The sequence below is a fragment of the Amblyomma mixtum genome, chromosome 1, assembly GCF_055824585.1.
Source record: "Amblyomma mixtum isolate Tamu chromosome 1, ASM5582458v1, whole genome shotgun sequence".
Classification (NCBI taxonomy): domain Eukaryota; kingdom Metazoa; phylum Arthropoda; class Arachnida; order Ixodida; family Ixodidae; genus Amblyomma; species Amblyomma mixtum.
The window spans coordinates 175,580,646-175,606,948 of record NC_143012.1 but is presented as its reverse complement, the minus strand read 5'-3'; the positions used below and the strand labels follow the sequence as shown (position 1 = coordinate 175,606,948).

General features: G+C 49.2%; 1 protein-coding gene across 1 annotated transcript in view; it reads left to right on the top strand.

The window, feature by feature from the left end:
* The window catches only part of LOC149369943 (uncharacterized), a 140,674-nt gene extending 117,125 nt beyond the window's left edge, over positions 1-23,549 (top strand). The window contains exons 2-3 of the mRNA XM_089576742.1: positions 18,150-18,992; positions 23,415-23,549. Of these exons, the coding sequence (XP_089432868.1) occupies positions 18,150-18,992; positions 23,415-23,549 (978 nt within the window). The remainder of the gene's footprint in view (positions 1-18,149; positions 18,993-23,414) is intronic.
* The last annotated feature ends 2,754 nt before the right edge of the window (positions 23,550-26,303 follow it).

Below are 26,303 nucleotides of genomic sequence, written 5' to 3'. Positions count from 1 at the left end.
AATACTATTGTTTTCTATGATTTTCATGCATAGCGTTTCGATGTAAATACAAAACAAGAGAGGGCTGAGGGGGCAGCCCTGACGCACCGAACGCTGCACGCTAATGGGGGCCCCCAGACTCTTGTTAACGATCAGTCTTGTCGTGCAGTTTCGATAAGCCAGGGCTAAACCCTTACGGATAACTGAACCGACGTTCACATGGTCTAAAACGGTAAACAAAATTTCATGGGAAACACAATCAAATGCCTTTTCGAGATCAATCTGAAGCATCGCTACTCGCCCATTGATGTCGTCACAGCTTTCAAGCACACTGCGCGCTTTGTGAATGTTGGAAAAAATTGAGCGCCCTTTGATTCCACATGTCTGGTGGGGTCCAACAAAATCCGATATCACTGTCCGCAGTCTTCGCGCCAATACCTTCATAAAAATTTTGTAGTCCACATTAGTGAGCGCTATGGGTCGATACGCTGTAACCAATTGTAGTTTCTCTATATCATCGGTTTTAGGTATGAGCACTGTATGGGAGATCCCAAAAGACGGAGGCAATACATTTACTTCATAGGCTTCATTGAACATTGCACACAGCACTGGGGCGATTTCGTGCTTAAATTCTTTATAAAATGCCGCACTGAATCCATCTGGTCCTGGTGATTTCCCTAGGTTTAACTGATCTATCACGTGATCTACCACGCTGTGAGTTAATGCTAGTTCCATTTTCTTTTTGCTTTCTTCGTCAAGCCGTGGCATTGCACCACGAAACTGATGCGTAAAGGCTACTGCGTGTACAGGAGTCGATGAAAAAAGCCTCTGGTGGTATTCATTAATGGATTCTTTGATGTGGTCAGTGTCTGCCGATAAGATACCCCCCACCCCCCATTCTATTTTATCGATGTGATTTCTTTCAGCGCGCGCTTTTCTAGACCAAGAGCACGTTTCGATGGCGCTTCGCCAGCAGCTGTGTCTTCCGCCCTTCCCCTCACTAGTGTTCCGCGATAACGCCGTTATTCCATAAGCTCTATCTTTTGTTTTGTTTTCCTGACATCCTCTATCCATTTCCCAGGCTCTTTGCATTCCCGCTTCATCAGCGTTTGAAGCAGTGCCCTTAGCTCAGCTTCGTCTTGTTTTTCCTTATAACTGATACATGTCGTCCTTTCTATTGATTTGATTTTTAAAGATTCTTTACTTAGCTCCCACTGTTGCCAAATCTTCAGGTTCTTGCGCGGGTTTATTTTCCCTATTTCATCCTTTACTGCTCTGCAGTAGATTTCGTCGTGAAGAAGCGTGTTGTTCAGATTCCACATTTCCCACGAAAATGCCTTGCTTCGGTTCACACTTCCCAGGCAGCACTCAACTAAACAGTGGTCTGAGAAGGAGACTCCCACAACTTCATAATGGTTGAAAACAGGGGCAAGGTCGACTGATGCGTAAATGCGGTCCAGCCGTGCATGGCTTGAGCCCTGGAAACGAGTCAACTGCACTGTCCGCGCACCCTCAATAAGTTCAGCCACATCCTCAAGGTTTCCGTTCTCGATCATTCGCATCAACACTTGAGTGCTCCTGTCTCGAAACCCCCGGATGCGTGACCTATCGCGCGCATTAAGAACACAATTGAAGTCGCCTAATACAATGCGCCGCCTCTCCGTGCAAAGGCGCTCTTGGAGGCTTTGGAAAAAGGCAACCCTTTCCTCAACCACATTCGGCGCGTACACGGTAACAATGCGCCACTCAGTGCCGTTCAGACAAAAATCAAGCACAATACACCGGCCATACACACACGAAAAATAAGCCTGCACCTCTAGCCCCGGCATCTTCTTTACAAAAAGCACGCAGCCAGCCGATGTTCCCACTGCTTGACTGACGACAGCATTAAATCTAGTCGTGAAACGTCGCACCATGCTGTCGGTTTCTTCGTTGCCGTTCACTTTCGTCTCCTGCACGGCCAATACACATATCTCGCGCTCCGTAATAAGTCGATACACCTGACCTTGTTTTTTCCTTGCCGCCAGGCCCCTCACATTCAATGTAGCGACTCTAAAGGCGGAGGCGGGAGCCATTTTTTCGCAAGAGGAAGGAACCAACAGCATGGTGCTTACCTTCCACGTCTAGCGCGCAGCTAGACGCCACTGTTGCCGCCGGTATCATCCGGCGCAAGAACATCAGTCTTGTCGAGTAGTACCCTGCCTGCGGACGAGTACCGTTTGTCAGCCGCATGGTTTGGGCGTGGCCGTAACGACGAACGCCGGGCTAGAGTCGTCTTTGCAGGGGGCTCCTCGACGCCGGGTGCTACCACTTTGTCCCCTTCGGGGCTGGCCTGGTCATGGGGACGCTTCGCCGGGGTGGTAACGGGGGGCGTGACGCTTGTTGTGCGGGCGCCGGTATTCTCGTGGTTTTCCTCGTTCAGGTCCTTTCCCTCGACGACAACGGGCTCTGATGGGCACGCCCCGTTCTCTGATGTCTCGTTACAGACGCCGAGGGAGCCGCCCGTCGGCTGTTGGCGCTCTGGTTCGTCGGCCGCTTTGGTGTCGTCACTGGGAGTCCCAGACGTCGCAAGCGTGGAAGCCGACTTGCCCGCCTCGTCCGTACCAGTGGCTGCTTCCTCCGCCTCGGCGATGTGCATGAGTTCCGCAGTGTCGTTCGCCTTTCCGAGCCCGGTAGCTGACGCGTAGGTACGGACGCAGTCCGCGTCCACGTGTCCGTAGCGCCTGCACCCCTGATCTTTTTTCTTTATTGCATGGAAGAACTTCCGTAAAAAGAGGGAAAACTTCAATCAAACTGGTTCGCGGCTCAAGTTACCGGGCTGCTTAATACGAGCCCGCCATAGCCCTAACTCAACACTGCATCCCCATCAAAACATCAAAATTCAGGGAGGCACACACATGCATCTAGGCACGGCAGCCAGCTTGGAGGTTCTTCGCGTGCAGCATATACACTCCTCACCAAAGCACACTGTTCACGAAACACAGATTTGGACGATCTTGGTGGCTAGGCATGTCTGTCCATCATACGGCTTTCCCAAAGACTGAACAGTCAAATCAACACAAACAGATCTTAAGGCACAACAGAGTTTTTGCCAACAGTCAGAAATCTAATACTGTATGGTGTAATTTCAATGTCCTTCTTAAGAGTTCGTTGTAGTAAGTCCCAAAAGAACATGACATCACGGCACAGGATGAAGCAATGATCAATTGTCTCAGGCACGTTACACAGACGGCAATTCACATTCCAGGGTACAAACATCTCCTTATCATTAAAAAATGTCTTGACAGGCAGCGTCGCTGTGTGTAGTTTGAAAAAGAACGTTTAGCGGCTGCCTGAATGCACATCCGCCTAACACGCTTAGAACACTGGTGTCGAAAGACCTCAGATAAGGCTGCCGATACAATGGTGTAGGGAACAAAGACTCAGTGAGAGCCTGGGTCATCTGTATTCTCGAGAGGCCATAGAGGTAATCTAAAGAGAAGCGCACAGTGAGGAAATTGAAAGTGTCAGCAACCTCCTTAAGGAATCCCCATAAAGTCCCCTCACGAGCCTGCACAGTCGGTGCGAATAAGTAAGGCAAATGAAAACTAAGCCGCCTAATGAGTACAGCTACCAGAAACGGGTGGTTCGGCGATTTGAAAAAGAAAAAACGGGAAACAAGTTGATGCACGAACAGGTGAACAAGGCCCAATCCACCACCCTCTAAGGGAAGGAACAAGTTGTCACGCCTTGTGGGCTCCCATTGAGAGCGCCAAACGAATGTTGCAAATATTCTGTGTGTTGCTTGCACCTTCCTCCTCGCACAATGCAGGACCTGAAAGACATACGCGAGCTTTGCAAACAAAATTATGTTACAGACCTGTGCCCTCGCAAACACTGAGAGTTCCCTACCCATCCAAGCCTGTGTTTGCCGCCGTAGAGTTACAATTTGTGAATCCCAGTAGGCTGTACTGTTGCGAACTTGGTGCAGCGAAACGCCTAGGTACTCAAGAGGGCTACAGTCCCAGCATATGCCACCGAACTAGCTTGGCCTAGTTCCCCAATAACCCAACCAAAAGTCTATGGATTTCTCTAAATTAAGAGCCGCGCCTGATACATCGCAGAACTGTTTAGTCAAGTTTAGAGCCTCAAGTACGCTCTTTTTGTCAGAACAAAAGAGGGCGACATCATCAGCGTAGGCTAAAACTTTAACTTCACATTGAGCCAGAGAGAAACCGCGGATAGCTGCGCTGGTAATTATACTGAGACAGAGGGGTTCCAGATATTGGGCAAATAACAGTGTAGACAGTGGACATCCTTGACGAACAGATGCTTTTTGTGGTATTGGTTTCGTTAGCTCCTGATTAACAATAACCCTTGTATAGGAGTTCTTATAGCACAGCCTTAATTCATTGAGCATGACGTCACCAATATTTGCATACTCCAAGACCGCGAACAAGAAATCGTGCCGAACTTTATGAAACGCCTTCGCCAAGTCAATTTGAATCAGAGCTACTTGGCCTGTCTCATCTGATACTGTCTCTAATACTGAACGTGCAATATGGATATGTGTTTGAATACTGCGGCCTCTAATACCACAGACCTGATGCGAACCTATCAAGTCCATAATGACGAGCTGCAGACGACTGCTAAGAACGTTAGCAAAAATTTTGTAATCAACATTGCAGAGGGAAATTGGACGATATCCCTCAACAGTTTTCAACCGATTAGTATCTTTGATTTTGGGAATTAATATTGTGTGCCCAGAATAGAAAGTGGGAAGCAGGACACCCACATCATAAGATACTTGGAAAACTTCCATCAAAACAGGCACTAGGCAAGGCGAAAATGTTTTATAGAATTCGCTAGTAATACCATCTGACCCAGGAGATTTCTCGCTCTGCAGGGCAGAAATGGCTGATTGAATTTCATCCAAAGTGATAGGTCCCTTCACTATAGCACACTTCTCATCGTCAAGTCGAAGGAAGTTTCCGAGTAAGGAACTGTAATCGAAACCCTGATTTGGATCTTCGCAACTGCCAAACAGCTTCCCATAATAGTCGAAGAAAGCAGCAAGAATACCAGGCGCATCGCTGTATGTGCAATCACCATACTGAATTTCCAATATTTCCTTTGCAAGAGCATTCTCTCTTTCATCACTCAGGGCCCGACGAGAAGGCTTTTCATCAAGAAACCTTCGCGACCTAGATCGTATCAAAGCCCCCTTATATATTTCTGTCGCAAATTGTTGAAGCTCTGCTTTTACGTTATTAATCTCTTCGAGATAGGCACCCGGGCTTACCCTCTCTAGCTCATGTAGCTCCGTTAGAGTGCGCCCAAGCTCACGAAGGTGGTGTCTCTTCAGGAAAGCGATTCTTGCTGAGGCCTCAATTGCCAAGTTTCTGATCTCCTGTTTAAACAAGTCCCACTTTTGGAAACGGACAGATCACTGCGTACCATGCGTCCTTCAAACAAGTAGGTACAGCACGCTGAAAGATTTCGTCTGCGAGCAGACAGTTATTCATCTTCCACAACTCCCATCGAGGGTGAAGTACATGCTGAGTGTACCTCCCTATCTGAAGAGACACCATACAGTGGTCACTGAAGAAGATGGGCCGCACCCAGTAGCCAAACACACTTGGTAACGCGTCTACAGAAACGTAAATTATGTCAAGGCGAGCACAAAACTTTTTTTTTCTTCAACATGGTATTTATTACAGTGATGTAATGTTCTATGTACATGAACTATATACAAGCCATTATGAAAACAGTGTTAAACAATACATATTGAAAAGACCATGCACTAGAAAAGGGGCAATGCAGAGCACATCACTAATAGTGAGTGCCACTCCGGGTCGTACTCAGTCTGGACATACACGTCTCTCAGATGAACAACCATTCGACTGAAGCGATATTTTGTAGACACAACAGGTTCACAGTGTCTGTCCATCATGCGGGTTTTCCAGAGGCTGTGCAGTCCAATCAGAAAGAACCTGTCCAGGGGTTCATCAACAAAAGGCAGCGCAGTGAGATAGCGAACAGAATGTGGAGTCAGATGAATTCTTTTTTAAATGTGCGTTGCAGGATATCCCAGAAGAGTACTGCATCTTTGCAACTGATGAAACAATGCTCAATTGTTTCTGGTTCATCACAAAGGCGGCAGTTAACGGTAGACATAAAAATGCCCTTTTTCTCTAACCATGTTCTGACGGGCAACGTACCGGTGTGTAACTTAAAGAAAAAGGTATTTGTACACGGCGAGACTGGCATCTTAGGTACGCTTTTGAGTACGTCATGCCCCGGTAAACGAAAATACAGAGAGCGGTACATGGGCGGAGGGAAAAGCATACTAATCAAATCTTTATACAACTTTTTCCTCGACCCTAAAAAAATGGAACTCAATAGAAAAACGAACAAGTAGGAAACGGACAGCAAATACACCTCTTGCATTATGCCCCACAAAAACGGACGGTCACAAACATTGACAGACACAATGAGGTTGGGTAAAACATAAGAACTAAATTTGTTTGCAGGAATGAACGTACTATTGGGTGTGTAGTGCCACGGAAAAACATGAAACGTGACACTATCTGTCGGACATACAGGTGAACTAGACCAAGGCCGCCAGCGCTTACAGGCCGAAAAAGGTTATCACGCCTCATGGATTCAAAAGACGAATCCCACACAAAAGTAGCGAAAACCCTGTGAAAACGCTGGATAGGAAGTATTGCGCAAGGAATAATTTGCAGTACAGGCGGTCGCCCTGCCAAAAATTGAGAGGCCATGGGGGACAAACGTTTGAGCATAGCGCTGAAGAGTTGACACGCGGTCTTTCCAATAATGTGCGCTATGCTTATAGTCACTCAAAGGGGCGCCAAGGTACTTTGGTGGCCTGCATGTCCATGTTATACCAGCATATTCAGCAGGTGCCGAACCCCAGCTACCAAACCAAAGACCGCAACTCTTAGAGCGATTAATCCGACTTCCTGACACCGAAGCAAAGTCCTCCGTTAAACGAATAACCTCATCGGTGCTTGGCTTATCAGTACAAAAAAACGCAAGGTCATCTGCATAAGCCAATACCTTCAGTTCGTGGCCCATTATTCGGAAACCATTGACAGCTCTACTGTTTATAACACTTATGCAAAGTGGCTCCAAGTATAATGCGAACAGGAGCGGAGACAGTGGGCACCCTTGTTTCACCGAAGACTGAATTGGGACTGGTTGCGAGAGACAGCCATTAACAATCAAGCCCGTGGTACAGGATTTGTAACAAAGGCGTATGCCAGTAGAAAGTATTGAACAGAGATTGACGTGACTTAAAAGTGCAAAAAGAAATGAATGGCACACTCAATCAAATGCCTTTGCCAGATCAATTTGCAGCATTGCTAATTGTTCTTGAGCGTCACTGCAATTATGCAACACCGTACGCGCAACATGTAGGTTAGATTGTATTGATCGTCCCCGCAAGCCACATGTTTGATGAGGCCCAATCAAAGCAGACATTGCAAGCTGGAGCCGATTTGACAGTACTTTTGCAAAAATCTTATAATCTACATTACAAAGCGTGATTGGTCTGTAGCCATCTACAAATCGAAGTTTTTCCTTATCCTCGGTTTTTGGTATAAAGACTATGACTTTTCGTAAATGACTGAGGCAGAAATTCAACATCAATACTTGTCTCAAAAATTTGGAGGAGGACAGGGGCTAGAACGGATTTAAATGCCTTGTAAAATTCTCCTGAGATGCCATCAGGACCCGGGGTTTTCGAAAGCGGCAATTGATCAATTGTATCTTGTAATTCACCCAAGCTTAAAGAGCCACTTATTGCCTTGCACTCATCCTCATTGAGTGGGTTAATCATGGACACCAATCGCGCTATATGATCATCATCAGCAGTGCTAGACGTGGCAGCAAACAGAAAACTATAGTGGTTTTCAAACTCGACCACAAAACAGACCGGAGTGGTACTCCGATCTTTATTTTTTTCTGCGGATTACTTCCGTAGCCTTCACAGCGTTGCACATGATGTATGAAACGGAGTATACACGATCACACAGGTGATATTTGATATTTGATATTTGATATTTTATTTACCACCACAATATACATGGTGACAGGGTGCCCATAGTAAAAGCGGCCTCTTGGACCGCTTGACTTGGCCATAGACACCCAGCTGCGAACTTTGGCAACAAAACCGTGGCACACTTTGAAACTAAATACAATATTGCAAAAAAAAATCGCGACAGGTACTTCCCACAAGAAAAACAAAATGACAAACAAAGCAATGAAGAGTGCAATACAGGAAATTCGGTTCACAGATTCAATGCAGTATCTGTAAATAAAAAATATTCTAAAAGCTTTCTGTGTGAGGTGGTTTTTAGGTCAATGTCATTGACACAAAGAGCATTTAGTAGACGCGGTAATATGTTTTCAAGTGTTTGACAGCCATATGTTGTTCTGTATGTTTTAATGTGCCACTGATCGACGTTTCTTGTGTTGTGTACTTTATAGCTTACTACAATGTTGGAGAGTTCATGAAGGAAGGACGTGTGATTAATAATTTCGCGCTTCAGTGCGTGGCTGAGGCGAAAGGTGTACAATTTAGTTACCGGGAGTATTTTGTATTTATAAAAAAGTTCTTGTGTATGGAATGTTCTAGGAACATTTTCAATTATTCTGATAAAATTTTTCTGTAATACGAGTAGCTTATTGATGTTTTCTTGCGAAGTTTTTCCCCACACTAAATTACAGTAATTGAGGCGAGAACTAAAGAGTGAATGATATATGGCCAGCAATGCTCTTGTTGGCAGCAGTTGGCGATATCTGCAAATTAAACCAATAATTTGCGACAGTTTGCTGGAAATAAAATAGGCATGGTCATCCCAAGTCATTTTTTCATTAAATACAACGCCCAGTGTTTTAAATGTAGGTACTATGTCTACTTGAGCATTATTGAAGCAAATGTCTTTTACAAGTGTAACTTTCTTATTTTTTGCTCTAAAAATAACTGCTTTTGTTTTCGCGACATTTACCTGCAAACCATTTTTTTTTGTCCACTCATATAAATTTGAGAGGGTAGAATTCACTGTATCTATTAGAGTATCTACTTGAGTTCCTGAAAAAAATATACTGGTATCGTCAGCATATATTATGTATTTTGCAGGGGCGATTTGCACAATATCATTAATAAAAATATTAAAAAGAAAAGGACCCAGTATGCTTCCCTGGGGAACACCGCGGTGAAGTGATTCTATTTCTGATATATACCCATTATTACTGACAGCTTGTCTGCGATTACTCAAGTAAGAGTGTACAAGAGATCCTGCGTGACCTCGGAAACCGTAGCGGTCAAGTTTGCGGATTAGTAATGCATGATTCAACAAATCAAACGCTTTTGTAAAGTCTATGAAAATGCCGATGACTATTTTATTTTGATCAAGGCGTTTTAATATGTACTCTTTTTGAGCTAGTAATGCGTGCTCTGTAGAACGGTGCTTACGAAAGCCATACTGTGAGTCAGTTATTATATTTTGTTTCTCCTCGAACTTTGCGAAACGTTTGTGAATTAGCTTTTCAAGTGGTTTAGAAAATACTGGTAGCACAGAGATGGGCCTATAATTGCCGAAGTCATTTTTGTCGCCTTTTTTGTATATGACAGACACACGTGCAATCTGCATTTTAGATGGGAAGATAGCATTAGCAATGCACAAATTAAAAATATGTGTGAGGCATGGAAGCAGGACATCAAGGGCAAACTTGATGGGTTTTAGTTGCATCCCGTCAATGTCTATACTTGTGGTATTGTTCAGCTCCTGGAAAACATGCAGTACCTCACCTTCTTCAATAGCGTCGAGAAATATTGTTTCACTGCTCAAAGGGATGTTGCGAAGGTCGTTATGCACGTATGGCGGGATTGAAAGATTAACGAAATGCTGGTTGAAATTGTTTACTAACTGTTGTCCCGATATCTCAACCCCATTTTGCTTGATAACATTAATATCATTGCGAGTATTACTAAAAGCGAAAAGATTGCTTAATTTTTTCCACATTATCTCCGTCTTACCTCCTGCAGAACCAAACTGGTTAACGTAGTAAGCGTTTCTTGCTCGCTCAAGTTCTTTGTTCAGGCGGTTTCGGTATATTTTGAAAGTCTGCAGTTCATTGATCTCTTTTGATTTGATGAATTTGTGATAGAGTTTGTGCTTCTTATTAATTTTATTTTTCAGGTCAGGTGTGATCCATGGTTTACGGGTGTGATGACTGCGCTTTGTCGTTCTTACAGGAAAGCTTTCTTGGTAAACACTCTTGACGATGTCTAAAAAATGTTCGTACGCTTTGTTCGGGTCAGTCTCGTGAAGCACACTAGTCCAATCGACATTTGTCAACGTGCCTCTGAATTTAAGGAGGTTGTCGCTGTTTATAACTTGAAAACACTGCTTTGAATTCTTGAACTTATTTTTTCTGTGTTTTATACAGAGGAATATGGGCAAGTGGTCACTGAGATCAGAAATAATAATACCAGCTTTGAGATTGTCAGTTTCAAAATTTGTGATGAACACATCTAGTAATGACGAGCAGGTAGGTGTAATTCGCGTTGGTGAATTAATTACATTGCAAAATCCGTTTACTTTTAACAAAAGGTCTAGATTTTTAGTGTGACTATCTGGCACTAATAAGTTAATATTTATATCACCACCAAACAGCAGCCTTAAACAGTTATCATTAGCATAAGAAAGCAATGATTCAAGAAAACTAAAGAAATTCGAAGTACAACCTTGAGGGGGCCGATAACAAACAACAAAAATCACATTTTCGACACGAGTGGACAAAATTTCATAATCACATGTAGAAATAGTGAACATGGGTAGTAACTCGGGTTGCCATGCCTTCTCAAACAAAACACACACACCGCCACCGCGGCCAAAGACACGATTTAAAAAGAAAGTCCGGTAGCTGTCTAACCGAGGGACGTCTATTTCACTCGTACACCAGGTTTCAGAAATCATAATGACATCAAAAGAATCATTGCAACACTGAAGTAAAGCTGATAGCTGCGATTCCTTGTTTCTTATTGATCGAGCATTAATATGGAGACATTTTAAGTGCTTTGAAAACGTTGAGCCGATATGGCCTCTAAACTCACCCGGAAGAATGTACGGGGTGGTAGAATGACGTACATTACCAGCCATGCGATGGGAATACAACCTTAGGTTAGCCGATCGAGTTCAGACGCTTTAGTGATGTGAATGGCTGACATGCCATCAGACTTCCTTAGCAATACCTTGCCATTTGTGTGCTACACATACTTGTGATCATGTACTTTTGCCCAATCCTTGACAGTTTTCAAGAGTTCCCGATTTCTTCTAGTCAGGTTTTCGAGCACATGCACTCCGTCGCCAGCAGCGATCAGTTTCTTTCGATTCATCCACCACATGTCCCTGACGCCTTGCCTACCGAACCGGCAGATAACGCCAGGAACTTTATCGCGCCTTGCTGGCAAGCGATGGAGTGCATCTACATCTTGGTTACTAAGCGGTGGCACTTCAAGTTTTTCGGCGATAGCGTTCAGTTTGCCCAAAAGATCTTCGCTGTCCGTTTCCTGAATTCCATGAAATTCTAAGTTTGCTCGCCGATGTCGCCATTCCAGTTCATCGATCTGGCTTTCAAGTGATTCCACACTTTTCTCTTTCGCCTCAAGTCTGTCCACTCTAATCCTGATTTCTTTTATTTCTCGTTCATTCTGTTCAGTGCGCCGAAGCAAGTCAGACATCTGATCAGACATGAATTGCACGGCATCCTCAATGCCATCGACTGTTTCTTTCAATGGCATTAAGATATTAAGTTTTTGATTGATTGCGTTGAGAATGAGCAATATATCCTGTTGTTCTTCTACGCTGTTGATTTCGGCTTTCTCAGTTCGTTGTGGGCGACTTTTCGATCCTCTGCATTGCTGACACCTCCAAGCTTTGCGATATACATCGCCTTTTGATTTCAGAGTAGCCTCAGACACTCCGGCGCATTTACCCATGTGATACACAGTGCTACAAACTGTGCAAAGCACGCCATCATCAGACTCTGACACACTATCTTTACATTCAGGGCACAAAGAAGTTCCAGACATTGCGATAGTTTTGGCAGCAGCAGCAGCAGCAATTAAACAAAATCAGATTTGGTTCATGACAAAAGGCCACCAACCTGCAATAGTACAGACGACGGTTTAGCAGTGTGTTTCCGCGGCCACCGCTGCTGCCAAAATGCTGCTGTTGATCCCTTGAGGTGATCTTATATCCAGTGCTGGCGACGGCGTTGGCGCCACTGCCGCGGTGGGCGTGTTCCAGAGCAGATGACGGGGCGGCTTTCACAGTGTGAAGGGGGCGTGCGCAGAGACTTCTTCCCACGTGCGGCCGTTGCTTGCGTGCAGCAGGAGCTCTGCAATAGTACAGACGACGGTTTAGCAGTGTGTTTCCGCGGCCACCGCTGCTGCCAAAATGCTGCTGTTGATCCCTTGAGGTGATCTGATCCCTTGAGGTGATTGAGGAGAAAGAAATGTACACCATCACGAAGAACGGAACAGAAGAAACAAAGATCGCTACTGCCAGACAACTTAAAAACCTCCACGAGCACCCGACTTCAACGAGACGCAGTCGCAAGCCGCAGCTGAAGTTACAAGCACAGAATCCGGCGAGCCAAACCAACCTGCCCAAGCGCAAAGCTACAGACACGCCGAAATGCTCCCGAGTGTAGAGAACTTGGCACCTTTCCGAATCGCGGGTCATCGGCCACGTCAAAGAAGACCCGGCCGTGTTAGCTTCTGTTGGTATAATGTTGGTACAGAAATGTGCACCATCTATCGCCAAGCGGAGGAAGCAAGAGCAAGCGCCCTCAACCTGGCATCGTCTCCGCGGGGAGGCGCGAGACCCGAGGGGAGAGAAGAAGAGCGAGCAGAGCGTTCAAGCCGTGACGACGCGCTCGTCGAGACAGTCATGTAATCCAGTTAATCCTTCATTAAATGTTGTTGTTTGCAGAATTGGTCGTGTCCATCATGTGCACCAAGGCTGACATGACCCAACGTAGAGCGGCTTTGGGGCACACGCTATTTCGCCGATTTAGCGTTATCGTCGCCCGCTCACCCAAACACCAAAGGGCCGTTTGCGTTCTGAGCATGCGCAGTAGCGTCTCGCTATTCCCCTTTGACCCAAAGCGATAGGGTGACCTTATACTAAAACTCTCGAATGAGTACGGTCCCCTCCTTGTAAAACTAGCCACTGCTTTAAAGGGACACTGAGGAGAGCACTATTAATATATTTTTATAGCAAAATCCGATAGTTCGGCATGTCATGGCTTTGTTGCCACTTGGCCGGCAGCGAAAAATGCATTTATTTCTAAGAAATTTGGATTCGAAGTTGAAAAGGTTTTTCCCGCCGCTGTAATTCAAACTTGGGATTCGGCTATGACGACAGAGGACTAAGTGACGTGAAACATGACGTGACATGACGTGATGCAGACTCCGTGATTTCTAGCTGCCAGCAGTGCGGCCTAGCAGCAGCCGAAAAGAAAGCTACCGCCGGCCGCACGTTGAAGGCATCTATCGGCTATTGCGGCCGTCGCTACAGTCGCTTCGCTTACGTTTGCACCGGCGTTTTGCGAGCGTTACGATGGATCTCGTTCTCGAAGTCGTCAACGAAGTTCTCGCAAATAGACACCTTTAGCATACCGTGTACCTTGATACCGCTAGCAGAATACCGGGAGCCCGCCTAACGCCGGCGAGCAGGCGCTGATTGGTCCCGATGCTTCAGGCGAGCGCGTAGCTGCCCGGCACGTGGCGCCATCTGGCGACGTCAAGGAGATTTGCGCATGCATTGGCTGCGCCTCAGTGATTTGTGCATCTCGTGTCCTCGTGTTCTCGTGTCCGCAGGGACACTGCGGAGAAATTGAAGTTGGCTTGTATCGACAGAATACCAGCTCCTGATTACAAAAACGCCACTCATACTGACAACAAAGCTCTTGTAACGTAGAAAAGAGCAAGGACCAAAATACAGGTATCGCCGACACAGGCCAAACTCGCAAGTTCAAGCCTGATGACGTCATAGGACAAAACAGTGTTGCTAAAACGAATGGTTCTAGCAACGCTAAGAAACGAGTGGCACGAATCACTGAGGCGCAGCCAATGCATACGCAAATCTCCTTCACGTCGCCAGATGGCGCCACGCGCCCGACAACTACGCGCGCGCCTGGAGCATCGGGATCGATCAGCGCCTGCTCACCGGAGGTAGGTGGGCCCCCGGTATTCCGCTAACGGTAACAAGATACACGGTATGCTAAAGGTGTCTATTTGCGAGAACTTCGTTGACGACTTCGAGAGCGGGATCCATCGTAACGCTGGCAAAACGCCGGTGCAAACGTTAACGAAGCGACGGTAGCGACGGCCGCAATAGCCGGTAGATGCCTTCAACGTGCGGCCGGCGGTAGCTTTCTTTTCGGGTGCTGCTAGGCCGCAAAAAATATTAATAGAGCTCTCCACACTGTCCCTGTAAAGAAGCCAAATAAGCCTTTTCGTATCCCATGATATACCATCGGCTCTAAACCCTAGTCGGATGGTTCGGGCGCGTAGCTCAGCAGGAACAGCTCTCGCCTATTATGCGAGAGGTGCGGGGATCGATACCCCGCACCTGCAATATACTTTTTTTTATATTTTTCCGCTCGTAAGCAAAGGCGGTGGCAACCGACAGCTGCTTGTCCTTTTTTTTTTTTGGCCAACATATCTCTTCGTCGTCGTGTCGCTTAGTTCTTTAGCATTTTCAGGGCATTCAAAGATATGCACGCTCGTAAAGTCAACTGAATCAAATTGCGGCCGCTGGACTACTTGACTAAGCCTGACCTTGCCCTCGTCAAGCCAGGTAGTTGATTACATAATGAGCTATAGGCTCGAGAAAAGAGGCACGAGTGAGAGGAAACGCGGATCCTGCGCTCCATAATAACACACAACTCCGGGCCGCCAACCTCTAAACCCGTGATGGTTTGCGAGAAATGGCAGTGCGACTTAGTCGTTCGAGGAGCAGCGTGAGGAGAGCGGGCGCTTTGAAAGCATTTCTATGCAGTGAGAGACGCAGTGACTCTACAGTGAGATAGGCTCTCTACAGTGAGGTAGTGACTCTACACTGAGATAGTGACTCTGCAGGGGGCCTCTTCATCCATGGAGGAAGAAAAAACTAGGAGGGACCATGACGTCACAATCTTGAAGCCTAGTCATAAAAAATATAATGGAAAGCATCATGGGAAATAGGCCCTCACGTGACAAGGCAGTGGTAGCTCTTAGCTGGATTTCGGTTTCGGTTTCGCTCTCTCGCTGTACGAGCAACTAGGCGACCATCTGCTTGCGTTCACTGACGGCTCCGTGGTGAGCGCAAACTACTCGCTCGCCGCAGCGGCCACCATCCCCGAGCGACGCGTGCGCTGACTGCGGCGCAGTGGAGACACTTGGAGCACATGCTCCTTCGCTGTGCCGCTTCTGCAGTGCCGCGTCGCGAGATTCTCGCGGCCTGCAGGGCGCTGGGAATCATCCCGGACAGTCTCGAAGCGCTCCTGTGGCCGCGCGGCACTGCGCGCACCCGTGATATTCTAGCCTCGATACCCGTGACAGAACAGTGGTGAGCCTCTGTGCGTTCATCGAACAGGCGGGCTTGACTTCCCGCTCGCTCTTCGCCAGGTAGTGCACGCATGACACGAACGCTCCATGGGTGCTACCTCCGACGGTATACGCGGCCGGCCGCGCCCCACCCCGGCCGCTAGTGCAGTATGCCGCGCGCGCGATTAGTCCGAGACAGGACGCTACGAGCGCGCGGCTATGTATACATACAGTTTACTTCTTTTTGTAAGTGATTGTGCGCAGTGGCCGGGAGACCCCGCGCAGGGGCAGACGTAAAGCCGCCGGCACTCTCTCTCGACAGCGAGAGAGAGAGAAATACTTCACTGCTGAATTTCACGTCGGAACCGCCTATGTGCGCGCGCCGTATTCGGCACGACTTGTGCCTTGAGAATAGCGGAGAACGGAGGGCCCATGGGCGGGCCGAAGTCCGCCTGCCCGAGAAATAGAATCTTGCGCAGCGCGCCGGAGCGCTCGTTCAACACGTCCGTCCGCCGTGAGCGCTCTGGAAGCCGCTGCGCCCTTTTTTAGAGGCTCGTTTCTTCGCCTACTCTCGAGTTCTCCGCTCATAGCATGCGCTGAAATAAACGCTCCGTATGCGTGTATAACGACGAAAGGAATTCCTCTCCATTCTCTTTATGAACCACAGTTGAACAGTGACGAGGTCGCGGCCGCACCCTTTGATGAAAAGTTTACCCGCAGTTTTCTACAGTGCACCCAAAAACTCAAGAGTGTAATCAACAGAGACGCGGAGCCTGCAGACAACCTCGAGCTCGGTACGCATTCCGCCAAAGCGCTGCGCTGCGCTACTTCGGAGCACGGACGTTCACTAAAAAGCACCGCTGGCTGGCAGTCTGGTAACTGTGGAGGAGGGCCTATTTCCCATGAGTCAGTGCGCAAAAGGGCCCTCGGCAGCGGCGTCAGAGGAGGATGGCTTGCAGAGGCTGAGCGCACTTCCTCCATGTTTTTTTACCTCCATGTCTTCATCCATGGGGCCTCTTCGATTAACCGCGCTCGACCGCGCTCGGGCAGCCCGCTGGCGCCCGGCAAGTTCCTCTCTGACAGGAAATCGCATCATTGTCACGTGGGCTGGCGGCCACCGAAACCAGCGCCGGCAATCACGCGGCAAGCAAGACGCGGATCACGGAGGGCAGATGCTCTCTTTAGCTTCGCGTTCTGCGTCTCATTGCTACGGGCCAGTACGGTAGAAATAGGCTGCTTGGTATCGAAAACAACGACTTGCAGTTATTGAGGGCTGCGTGCCGCAGACTGCAGAACAAGCAGCTGATCAAGCTCGCACTCGTATATATCGGCGACGACAACGCGAGCGTGTGTGTGCCTTCGGCGCACAGTGTGCTGTGTAAGCTTCAAGAAATCCTCAAAAGCATGCGATGAGCAATCGCAATCTAACGTGTTTCAGTCGACACCACATAGGACGGAAAAACTGCCCGTGCGTTGATTATCAAACGACAAGCCGTACTCTCGGATTATTGCGTGTTTGCTTACTACGCAGTAAGTATATATGACCGCCGACGATCGACCCAGCATGGTGGACTCTGCTGTGGTCGTTGCGATTTCTACGCTCGTAACCTGCTTCGCGTAAGCTGTAAGCAGAAAAGAATCGGGATACGTTTCGTTCAACTGTAGTCTGTCGGCCGCCGGCTTTTGCTGCGGGCAAGGAACGCATAATCTCGACAAAAGCGCATATCAGCTGTTGAACGTCCACCTAGAATAAGCGGGTGCACTGTATAAATATAGCTGCGTATCGTTTCTGTACTAATACGCCTTTATAGCAGAGAACTGGCACTGGAATGAAAGGCGCTACAATAAAGCCCTGCGTGTCGGCGCCTCACGTTCCGTGTGTGTTTGCATGACGATCAGCGCTTTTTATTTCTTTTTTCTTTAATGACGCAAACGCGACGAGATGCATGCCTGCGGTACTTCTCATATTTTGAGCATATATGTGGCAGAAGACCCGAGCATGAAGCTGTAAAACAGTTGGCGACGACAGAATCAGCACTTAATTGGTCGGCGCGACAACTGTGTGGCCACATATATGCCCGCAGAGATGCCTCGAGCAATGTGCTCGTGAGGGCTTTTAATAAAGGACATGTTTCAGTCAAGTGTTTTTCAAAGCATATCCACTTTTGCACTGCGCCAAACGCAATGAAGACCATACGCTCCCGTATCGCGGTCAACAATTAACACTTCGTAAAACACGTTCAGCACATGCATATATGCGTGCGTCTGAACGCGTACTCGGAACTGGAATCCGGCTGCTTTCGTGAAAGGCCTCGAAAACCATCGCAATATCAGTCGGGCGCACGAAATTAACAGCTGAAATATTTTGTGACTCAGAAGTATGCGATCGTAATATCAAGCGAGCAATTGTGCTTGCTAGGTGGTGAGACGATCGAAATATGATCTCGCATACGCACGCAAAACATATGAATAAGCAGCGAGAACTACCGTGAAAGGTGCCATTGCAGGCGACACAGTCGATATGCACCGTGGCCTAGTCGAAACAAGCGCCTGCATCGCGCACCGTAAGCTCCATAACGTGTATTTTGCGCTCGAGGACTCCGCTAGGACATGGTATGAGAACCACGAGAGCAACCTGTCCACCTGGGAGACATTTCGCCAAAATCTCCTAGCCACATTCCCTAACGCAGACCGCCGGGAGAAAGCTGAAGTGGCGCTTCGCTCCCGTAACCAGCGGACTAACGAAAGCGTCCGCATGCATGTGGAGGACATGACGCGCTTATTCAAGCGTGCTGACCCATCCATAGCGGAGGAGACGAAGCTTCGCCACCTCATGCGCGGGGTCAAGCAGGAGCTTTTCGCCGGTCTTGTGCGCAGTCCACCGCGTACTGTTGCCGAATTCCTCACAGAAACGACTACCATGGAGATGGCGCTCCTGCAACGAGCCCGGCAATACAATCGGGATGTAAGCACGCTTGGGCCTGCTGTTTCTTCGATGCCGCTAGGGATTGATGCGGTCGTTTTACGTGACCTAATCAGGTCGATCGTCAGTGAGGAATTACAAGCCCTCCAGCTGCCTCCCAGCGCGCCGCCTGTTACATCGCTGTCCGAAGTTGTCCGGGACGAGGTGCGCCTAGCAGCGCAGCAGCAACAACTCTCTGAGGTCCCTAGACAGACTGAGGTCAGACCTACCTATGCATCTGTCCTCTGCCGGGCGCCAGCGTCAGGCTACGACGTGAATACCGCCACTCACGCAGCGCAGCCGTCTGGTCTTTCTCGTGTGCCTGCTCGACCAGCTTATCAGCGGCCACGGAAGTGTGATGTGTGGCGTGCACCGGGCCGGCGGCCTCTTTGCTACTACTGTGGTGAGGCGGGTCATCTTTACAGGGCCTGCCCGTACCGCCGAGTGGGTCTGCGTGGCTTCGCGCCTGACGACCCTTGCCCCCGGAACGGCAAACGACCACTCGAAATTGAAGCTCATCTGTCAGCCCGTCAGAGGCCTGGGACATACGGTCGCTACGATTCCAGGTCGTCATCTCCGCTGCGTTACCGTTCCCCAAGCCCTCGCCGAGACGCCAGCTATCCTAAGCGGCGTTCTCCCAGTCCACATCGGGAAAACTAATTCCAGCGGTCTCCGGAGGCAAGGCCACTGCTGTCGGGAAAACTGAAGATCCTCCGCCGCCGATATACCGATACGCTGATCCGACGCGCTACTTCTGATTTGTGTGTGACAATCGACGGAACTGACAACATCACTTTACTTGATAGTGGTGCAGACTATTCAGTGATGAGCCACGCCCTCGCCCAGTAATTGAGCAAAGTTTTGACACCATTGTTGGGCCCTAGAATTCGCACGGCTGGAGGTCACCTCATTAGCCCGGCCGGAAAGTACATAGCCCGAGTCGGCATCCGCGGTTTCGTCTACGTGGGTGGATTCGTCGTCTTGCGCGAATGTTCGAGAGATTTGATCCCGGGCCTCCACTTTCTACAGGCAAATGGTGCTGTGATCGACCTACACGAGCCGCGAGTCACATTTTCGACGAAGCAAGCCGTGGCGCACAGTGACACAGAAGGTCCAGGAGTCAACGCTCTACGTATAGTCGAAGACGACGTAATGCTGCCACCACGGTCCAGGGTGCTGTTGTTAGTGAGGAACGACTCGTTTCAGGACTACGAAGGTATTGCGGACAGTCACCCTTCGCTGTTGCTCGAGAAGGGAGTGGCTATCGCGCGCGGTCTTGTCGAACTGAATGACGGCTGTGCGACAGTTTTTCTGACGAATTTCACCCATGAAATTCAGCACCTCGCCAAGGGAACGGCCGTCGCCTTCCTCCACGACGTGGATAGGTTGCCGAATCTGTGCCCCGTAGAGATGAATCTCTGCGACGATGCCGCACCACGTAACGCCCTTCAGAAGGTTAAAATCAACCCGGGGTTGTCACCTCATCAGAAGAACATTCTGTCGTCGCTGCTACTTGATTTTAAAGATTGCTTCGAGCGAGCTCCAAGGTCGGACGTACGCCGGTAGCCAAGCATCGCATTGTCACCGATTCGGCCACGCCACCAGTTTGTCAGCGTTGTTAAAGATCAGGTGGTAGCAGCATCCAGTTATTACGAGTCGAGGTGGTAGCAGCAGCCCACCACTGCCACCAGTTGTTGCGGCTCAGGTAGCATGGTCGTGCCGGAGAGGGGATGAGGGAAGTCGGCGACGAGGTTAAGGGAAAGACATGAAGAACTTTATACAAGTGAATTTACATTATATACAAAACAGGAACTGAGAGACCGTCTCAGTAAGAGAGCATCAAAACAAGGAGCTTGATGACGAGAAGCTACATGACGATGAGCTCAGGTGGTCAGGAGCTACTCGGCCGTCCAAGGCGCCGAGTTTTATAGCGTTTCCTTTCCCTGGGCTCCCTAGATGAGGGCCGGGCCCGCCGAGGAAAGAGTGTCCTGAAAGTTCACTGTGGCACCCATTACACACTCTGTCAATAGGGAACACGTCCCTGTCACGTGTTGGGAGAGAGAGAAGGATGTCATCTGCGTCGCGCAGATTCTGGAAGGTTCTCGAACAGCGTTCCCGCGCTTTTCATGTGATCGCACGTGCCGGGTCGCACGTGTGGTTGCACGCGCAATTCCGCGCGGTGTAGGGGAAACGGTCGCTTACCACTTCTTCCTGGAAGACGGACGCTGCTGTCAAACTTGATGACTGGACCCGGCTGACACCCGGGCCCCTTGGAATGTCTAGTACTGCCGAACGTGGCACCTAACTTGTTTCTGTATTGGATGGTGCACTGCAGAGCTGGCTGGCTAGATGCGGGGTGGATGACAGACGCCGCTTCCGTGGAAATTCAGGCGTTGACCCCGCGTGCCTTTCGTGACTCATCGGCATTCCGCTGCAACCGCGCCGATTTTTCCTCGCGAAGAAGGCGAAACGTAACAGACTGCCCCGCCGGGAGAAGAAGATCCCGATGCACAGGGTACTGCATCCGCTGTCCAGAGGGATGTCGCTCGAGGCTGCTTTTAACCGGAGTCGGTCATTTCTCGTTGCTTCCTGAGCCCAGCGCACCTCGAAGGCTTCCTTCGCACGTTCAGGTTCACAAAGGGCACTGCAACGTGACTTCAAAATGACCGGTTCCCCGCTAGCGTTAGAACTACGCTGAAAACCCAACCGGTCAGTCAGCAAGCACGACAATATCCACACTATGCAATGCCAGGCTCTTTCCCTCTTATTCAGTCATTTAATGCCTGGGAGTAGTCCAGCAGCACCCAGTGTCCATAAATCTGCATATTACACTGCAAAACCCGTCTCACTTTGAAACAAAAAAGCGAAAACAATATGTTCAAGATCCTATATCAGGAAAAAAACACCAGTAAGCAGCAACTTTGATGCTTATTCTTGCGTTAGGTACCTCGGCTTAAGCTATCGGCATTACCTGAGACTCCCCTTTTTGTAACGCAGTTCTATTCGTAATGATCACGCCAATTACGAACGCACTTTTTCCTTTTCATTATGCATGGCAGCATACTGCCGTCCCCTTGCATAACCCTGTAAAGATTCGCTAAACTTCGGACCTACAGTCACATTAATTCCCCTAATGTCAAAAAACAAAGCGACTCCAGGCGCTTATGTTAGTGACCCACAATGGCCCATCTTGCTAGCACTTCCGCGCGCCAGCGGACCCTACCACAAGTGCATGGTGCAAATCCATTCCATCAAAGAAACGCTATATAGCTGCTGCGAAAACTAACAAAGAGCATTTAAGAAACTATACATGCTGGAAACTTTTTTCTTCTGCAGCAAAAAAAAAGAAAAAGCAAACAGCATAGACTCATTCTTAGAATCTGCTGCTAACGACCCACGTCGCGACTTGAAGGGACTGCCCATTATTGAGCCGCGCCCTGCGCGGTCGCATACCGAGAGTGGCTTTAGCTGCCGACAATCGACAAAAATCGAAGGGCCTAACTGCGCGTTTGCACCTGAGAGCTCCACACGCCATGCAAGAACGATTAGTTCCGCACCCCGGCCGCGCGTCTCCAACGTCTGAGCAGCACTTGAATTGAATACGAGGGGGTGACGGTCGTGCATGAACGAAATGCCTGCGTGTACTCTCTCGATTCCGGAAACTCCCTCGTTTCTTTTTTCGACTGGAGCGCGTTCTGCTGCGTTCCCTCGTGAGGTAGCAGCGAGTGCTTCTCTCTGGCCCGCTGCAAGTTTTACTCGTTCTGCAACAACTTCTGCAGTGTCTCCACAATCGGGCAGGTGGCTTTCGTTTTGTCTGAACCCGCCTAGGCAGCTTGGCCTTCGTGCGGTGTCTATCGCATCTAGAGTGTCGCTGTGGCAGTCACCGACGATTGTGTTGTTGACCGGCCTTAACCCCTACAATGTTTTGGGCCCGTCCTTCGTCCTTTTTCTGCGGTCTACCCCTTGGCTTGGCTCTCCTTGAGCGCGGCCGCTTTCCAGAAACTGCCCTGACTGTTTTCTCCTGCGCGCCTCCCTTTCCTGCGGTGACCTCACCCTTCGCCTCTGCTCTTCGACGCAGCACCGAGTCGCATTTCTCTCTTGAATTCCAACTATCGGCTCGTGCTTTCGGTGAGGCACTGCGCATCGCAGTATCCAACTGTTCTGACGGTACTTTACTTTCGTCTGAGCATAACTTGCTCTCCTGAGGCTTACAGATTGATCCTACGACACTAACTTCCTGGCCCGCAACTTGATCTGAACCACCCTCGATAGCTCACGTTGCGATCTGCCCTTGGGTTTCAGCGGTGCACTCAGGTGATTAGCAGTCGCTCTCCTTACAGCAAAGCGCTGTGTCCAATACTTGGCTACTACTGTTCGCCGGCCGCATCGAAGAAATGTCTCTCTTGATTCCCTCACTGCTCCGGCTTGTGAGTCCACTACTCTCTTCCTGAGCGAAAGCATCAGTCTCACTTGTCAAAGCAGCTTTTGCCTCAGGACTAGAGACAGTCGCTTCTCCCTTATTAGCGTTGTATGTGCTCGCTAACGAAGCAGATTGCTCGGCTTTGTCGTCGACGGGATTGCTGCGACTCACAGCTTGCTCTTGAATCCCATTAAACACGGCCTTCACTAAATTCCCGTGATGACCTTCCTCACGTGACCCAAGGACTACATTTCCCTGGTCACTGAGACCTTCGGCGTTTTTTTCTAGGGTACTAACCCCTTGACCGCAAAAATGCGCCTCCTTAACAGAAAGTGCATGCGCTTCTGGGCTCACAGGCACCGCATTGCACCTTTCCTTGTTCCTAGCACTGGTGCCCAAACTATCCCTTGAGCCCTTGTGGCTTGCGGATTTGCACCTTTCGCTAGTTTTTCGACCGAGATCATCGGTCCTCGCTGCTGAAGTGGCCTGCCTTTCCTGGTCCAAAGCTGTCCTATGCCGCCACTTCTGAGCAGCAGCCGTGCCATCCGGCGATTGAGCTGCGCTCCCAACTCGGTCCCTGACACTCTCGCGAGGTAGCTGACCATTGCCAATTTGGCTCGTGAATTCTACCTCTGGGGCTAGTCCAAAGTACCGCAAAAGCGCACTTTTCGCTATCGCATAGTTGTGGGAATCCTCGTCAGACAACCACGCTAATACGTTGCTGGCTTCGCACGGGAGGACTCCCATCAACACAATTGGCCAACCACCCTGGTCTAGCTGCTCCTCCATACAAATTTTCTCAAAATTTTTTAGAAAAGTCATGAAATTTTTCTTTTTTCTGAACATACCTAACCGAGATCGCGTTCTTATACTTCTGATCGCGTTAAGTTGATGCGTGATTTCCCGCTGTCGCTCCTGCTCCTCTTTCTCTCGTTTTTCTCTACGTTGAAGTTCCTCATGTTCTCGTTGTTCTTTACGTTCCTTTTCCTTCTTAAGTTCCTGCTCCTTTTTCTTTGCTATTTCCCTCTCAAGTTCCTCCTCGTCTTTCTTTGCCATTTCTCTTTCCTCAATGGTCTCAAGGCATTCCGCGAGCTCGTCATCTTCAGCCTCCAACGCAAGAATAGCCTTTAGCAGCTCTGGTTTTCCGAGTTCGTCTGAGACATCCAGACACAACTCCTTTGCAAGCTCGAGTAATTTCGGTTTGCGCAACGATTCCAAATCCATGGCTGTTCCGAGTGCTGCTTTCTCTACTGCCCGCTATTGTCTTGCTGCAACTAACCCAGCAGCAACGAGAACCCAATTACCAGCTCTGTTTCTGACACTTAACAAAAGCCTGGCAAAACTTAGTATAAGAACGTCCCGCACTCACCAAACCTCGCAGCCAAGAATCCAGCGCAGTCGTTCTGCTGCAGGCAACCAGTCATCACAAAGGGCTGTTGCATTGCTCCCGACTCGCCGAACTGCTGCTTAGCGTCCCGTTGACCGCATCTCTCCGTTGGCGTCCGTTGACTCGATCCCACCGCTGGCAACCAGTTATTAACGGGGCGGGTAGGAGCATCCTTGGGGGCTCGTACAGAATGACGAAGTTACGGGAAAGACATGAAGAAGAACTTTATACAAGTGAATTTACATTATATACAAAACAGCAACTGAGAGAACGTCTCAGTAAGAGAGTCTCAAAACAAGGAGCTTGATGACGAGAAGCTACATGACGATGAGCTCAGATGGTCAGGAGCTACTCGGCCGTCCAAGGCGCGGAGTTTTATAGCGTTTCCTTTCCCTGGGCTCCCTAGATGGGGGCCGGGCCCGCCGAGGAAAGAGTGTCCTGAAAGTTCACTGTGGCACCCATCACACACTCTCTCAATAGGGAACATGTCCCCGTCACGTGTCGGGAGAGAGAGAAGGATGCCATCTGCGTCGCGCAGATTCTGGAAGGTTCTCGAACAGCGTTCCCGCGCTTTTCATGTGATCGCACGTGCAGGGTCGCACGTGTGGTTGCACGCGCAATTCCGCGCGGTGTAGGGGAAACGGTCGCTTACCACTTCTTCCTGGAAGACGGACGCTGCTGTCAAACTTGATGACTGGACCCGGCTGACACCCGGGCCCCTTGGAATGTCTAGTACTGCCGAACGTGGCACCTAACTTGTTTCTGTATTGGATGGTGCACTGCAGAGCTGGCTGGCTAGATGCGGGGTGGATGACAGACGCCGCTTCTGTGGCTAATTCAGGCGTTGACCCCGCGTGCCTTTCGTGACTCATCGGCATTCCGCTGCAACCCGCCGATTTTTCCTCGCGAAGAAAGCGAAACGTAACAGCGTCCATACCGTGTTTCGCCTAACGAGCGGGAGGCTATTAGAACGCAAGTCGATGAAATGCTTGTGGACGATGTTATACAGCCGTCGACAAGTCCGTGGGCTTCGCCGGTGGTCCCGGTGAAAAAGAAAGACAACACGTTGCGATTCTGTGTTGATTACAGGAAACTGAATAGTGTTACCAAAAAGGACGTATACCCTCTCCCCAGGATCGATGAAGCGCTTGACCGACTCCGGGACGCCGATCTGAAAAGCGAATATTGGCAGATCGAGGTGGACGAGCGAGACCGCGAGAAAACGGCTTTCGTGACACCCGACGGTCTGTACAAATTTAAGGTGCTCCCGTTTGGACTTTGCTCCGCTCCGGCCACGTTCCAACGCATGATGGACACTGTTTTAGCTGGTTTGAAGTGGCAGTCGTGCCTTGTGTACCTGGACGACGTGGTCATCTTTTCGTCTACCTTTGAACAACACTTGCAGCGATTGCGCATTGTCCTTCAAGCTCTGCAGTCTGCACAACTAACTATCAAGCCAGAGAAATGCCATTTCGCCTTCGAGGAGCCCCGTTTCTTAGGACATGTTGTCAGCGCGGCAAGGTGTTCTCCCAGTCCCAGACAAGACTTCCGCCGTCTCCAGTTTCCCACGTCCAACCGACAAGAAGGCCCTCCGACGTTTTTTGGGCCTCTGCTCGTATTACCGTCGCTTTGTTAAAGATTTTTCTCACCTAATTGAGACATTGACTGCCTTGACTCGAGATGACACACCCTTCGTATGGGGAAGAGCCCAAGACGAAGCCTTCGAGGAACTCCGCTGCCGCCTTCAATGCCCACCAATACTAGCTCATTTTGACGAGAATGCAGCGACTGATGTCCACACTGACGCCAGCAATGTCGGTCTCGGAGCGATTCTCGTACAGTGGCAGGACGGCGCAGAGCGAGTAATCGCTTACGCGAGCCGCGCACTTTCTCGATCGGAACGGAACTATTCGACGAGAGAAAAAGAGTGCCTTGCCGTCATCTGGGC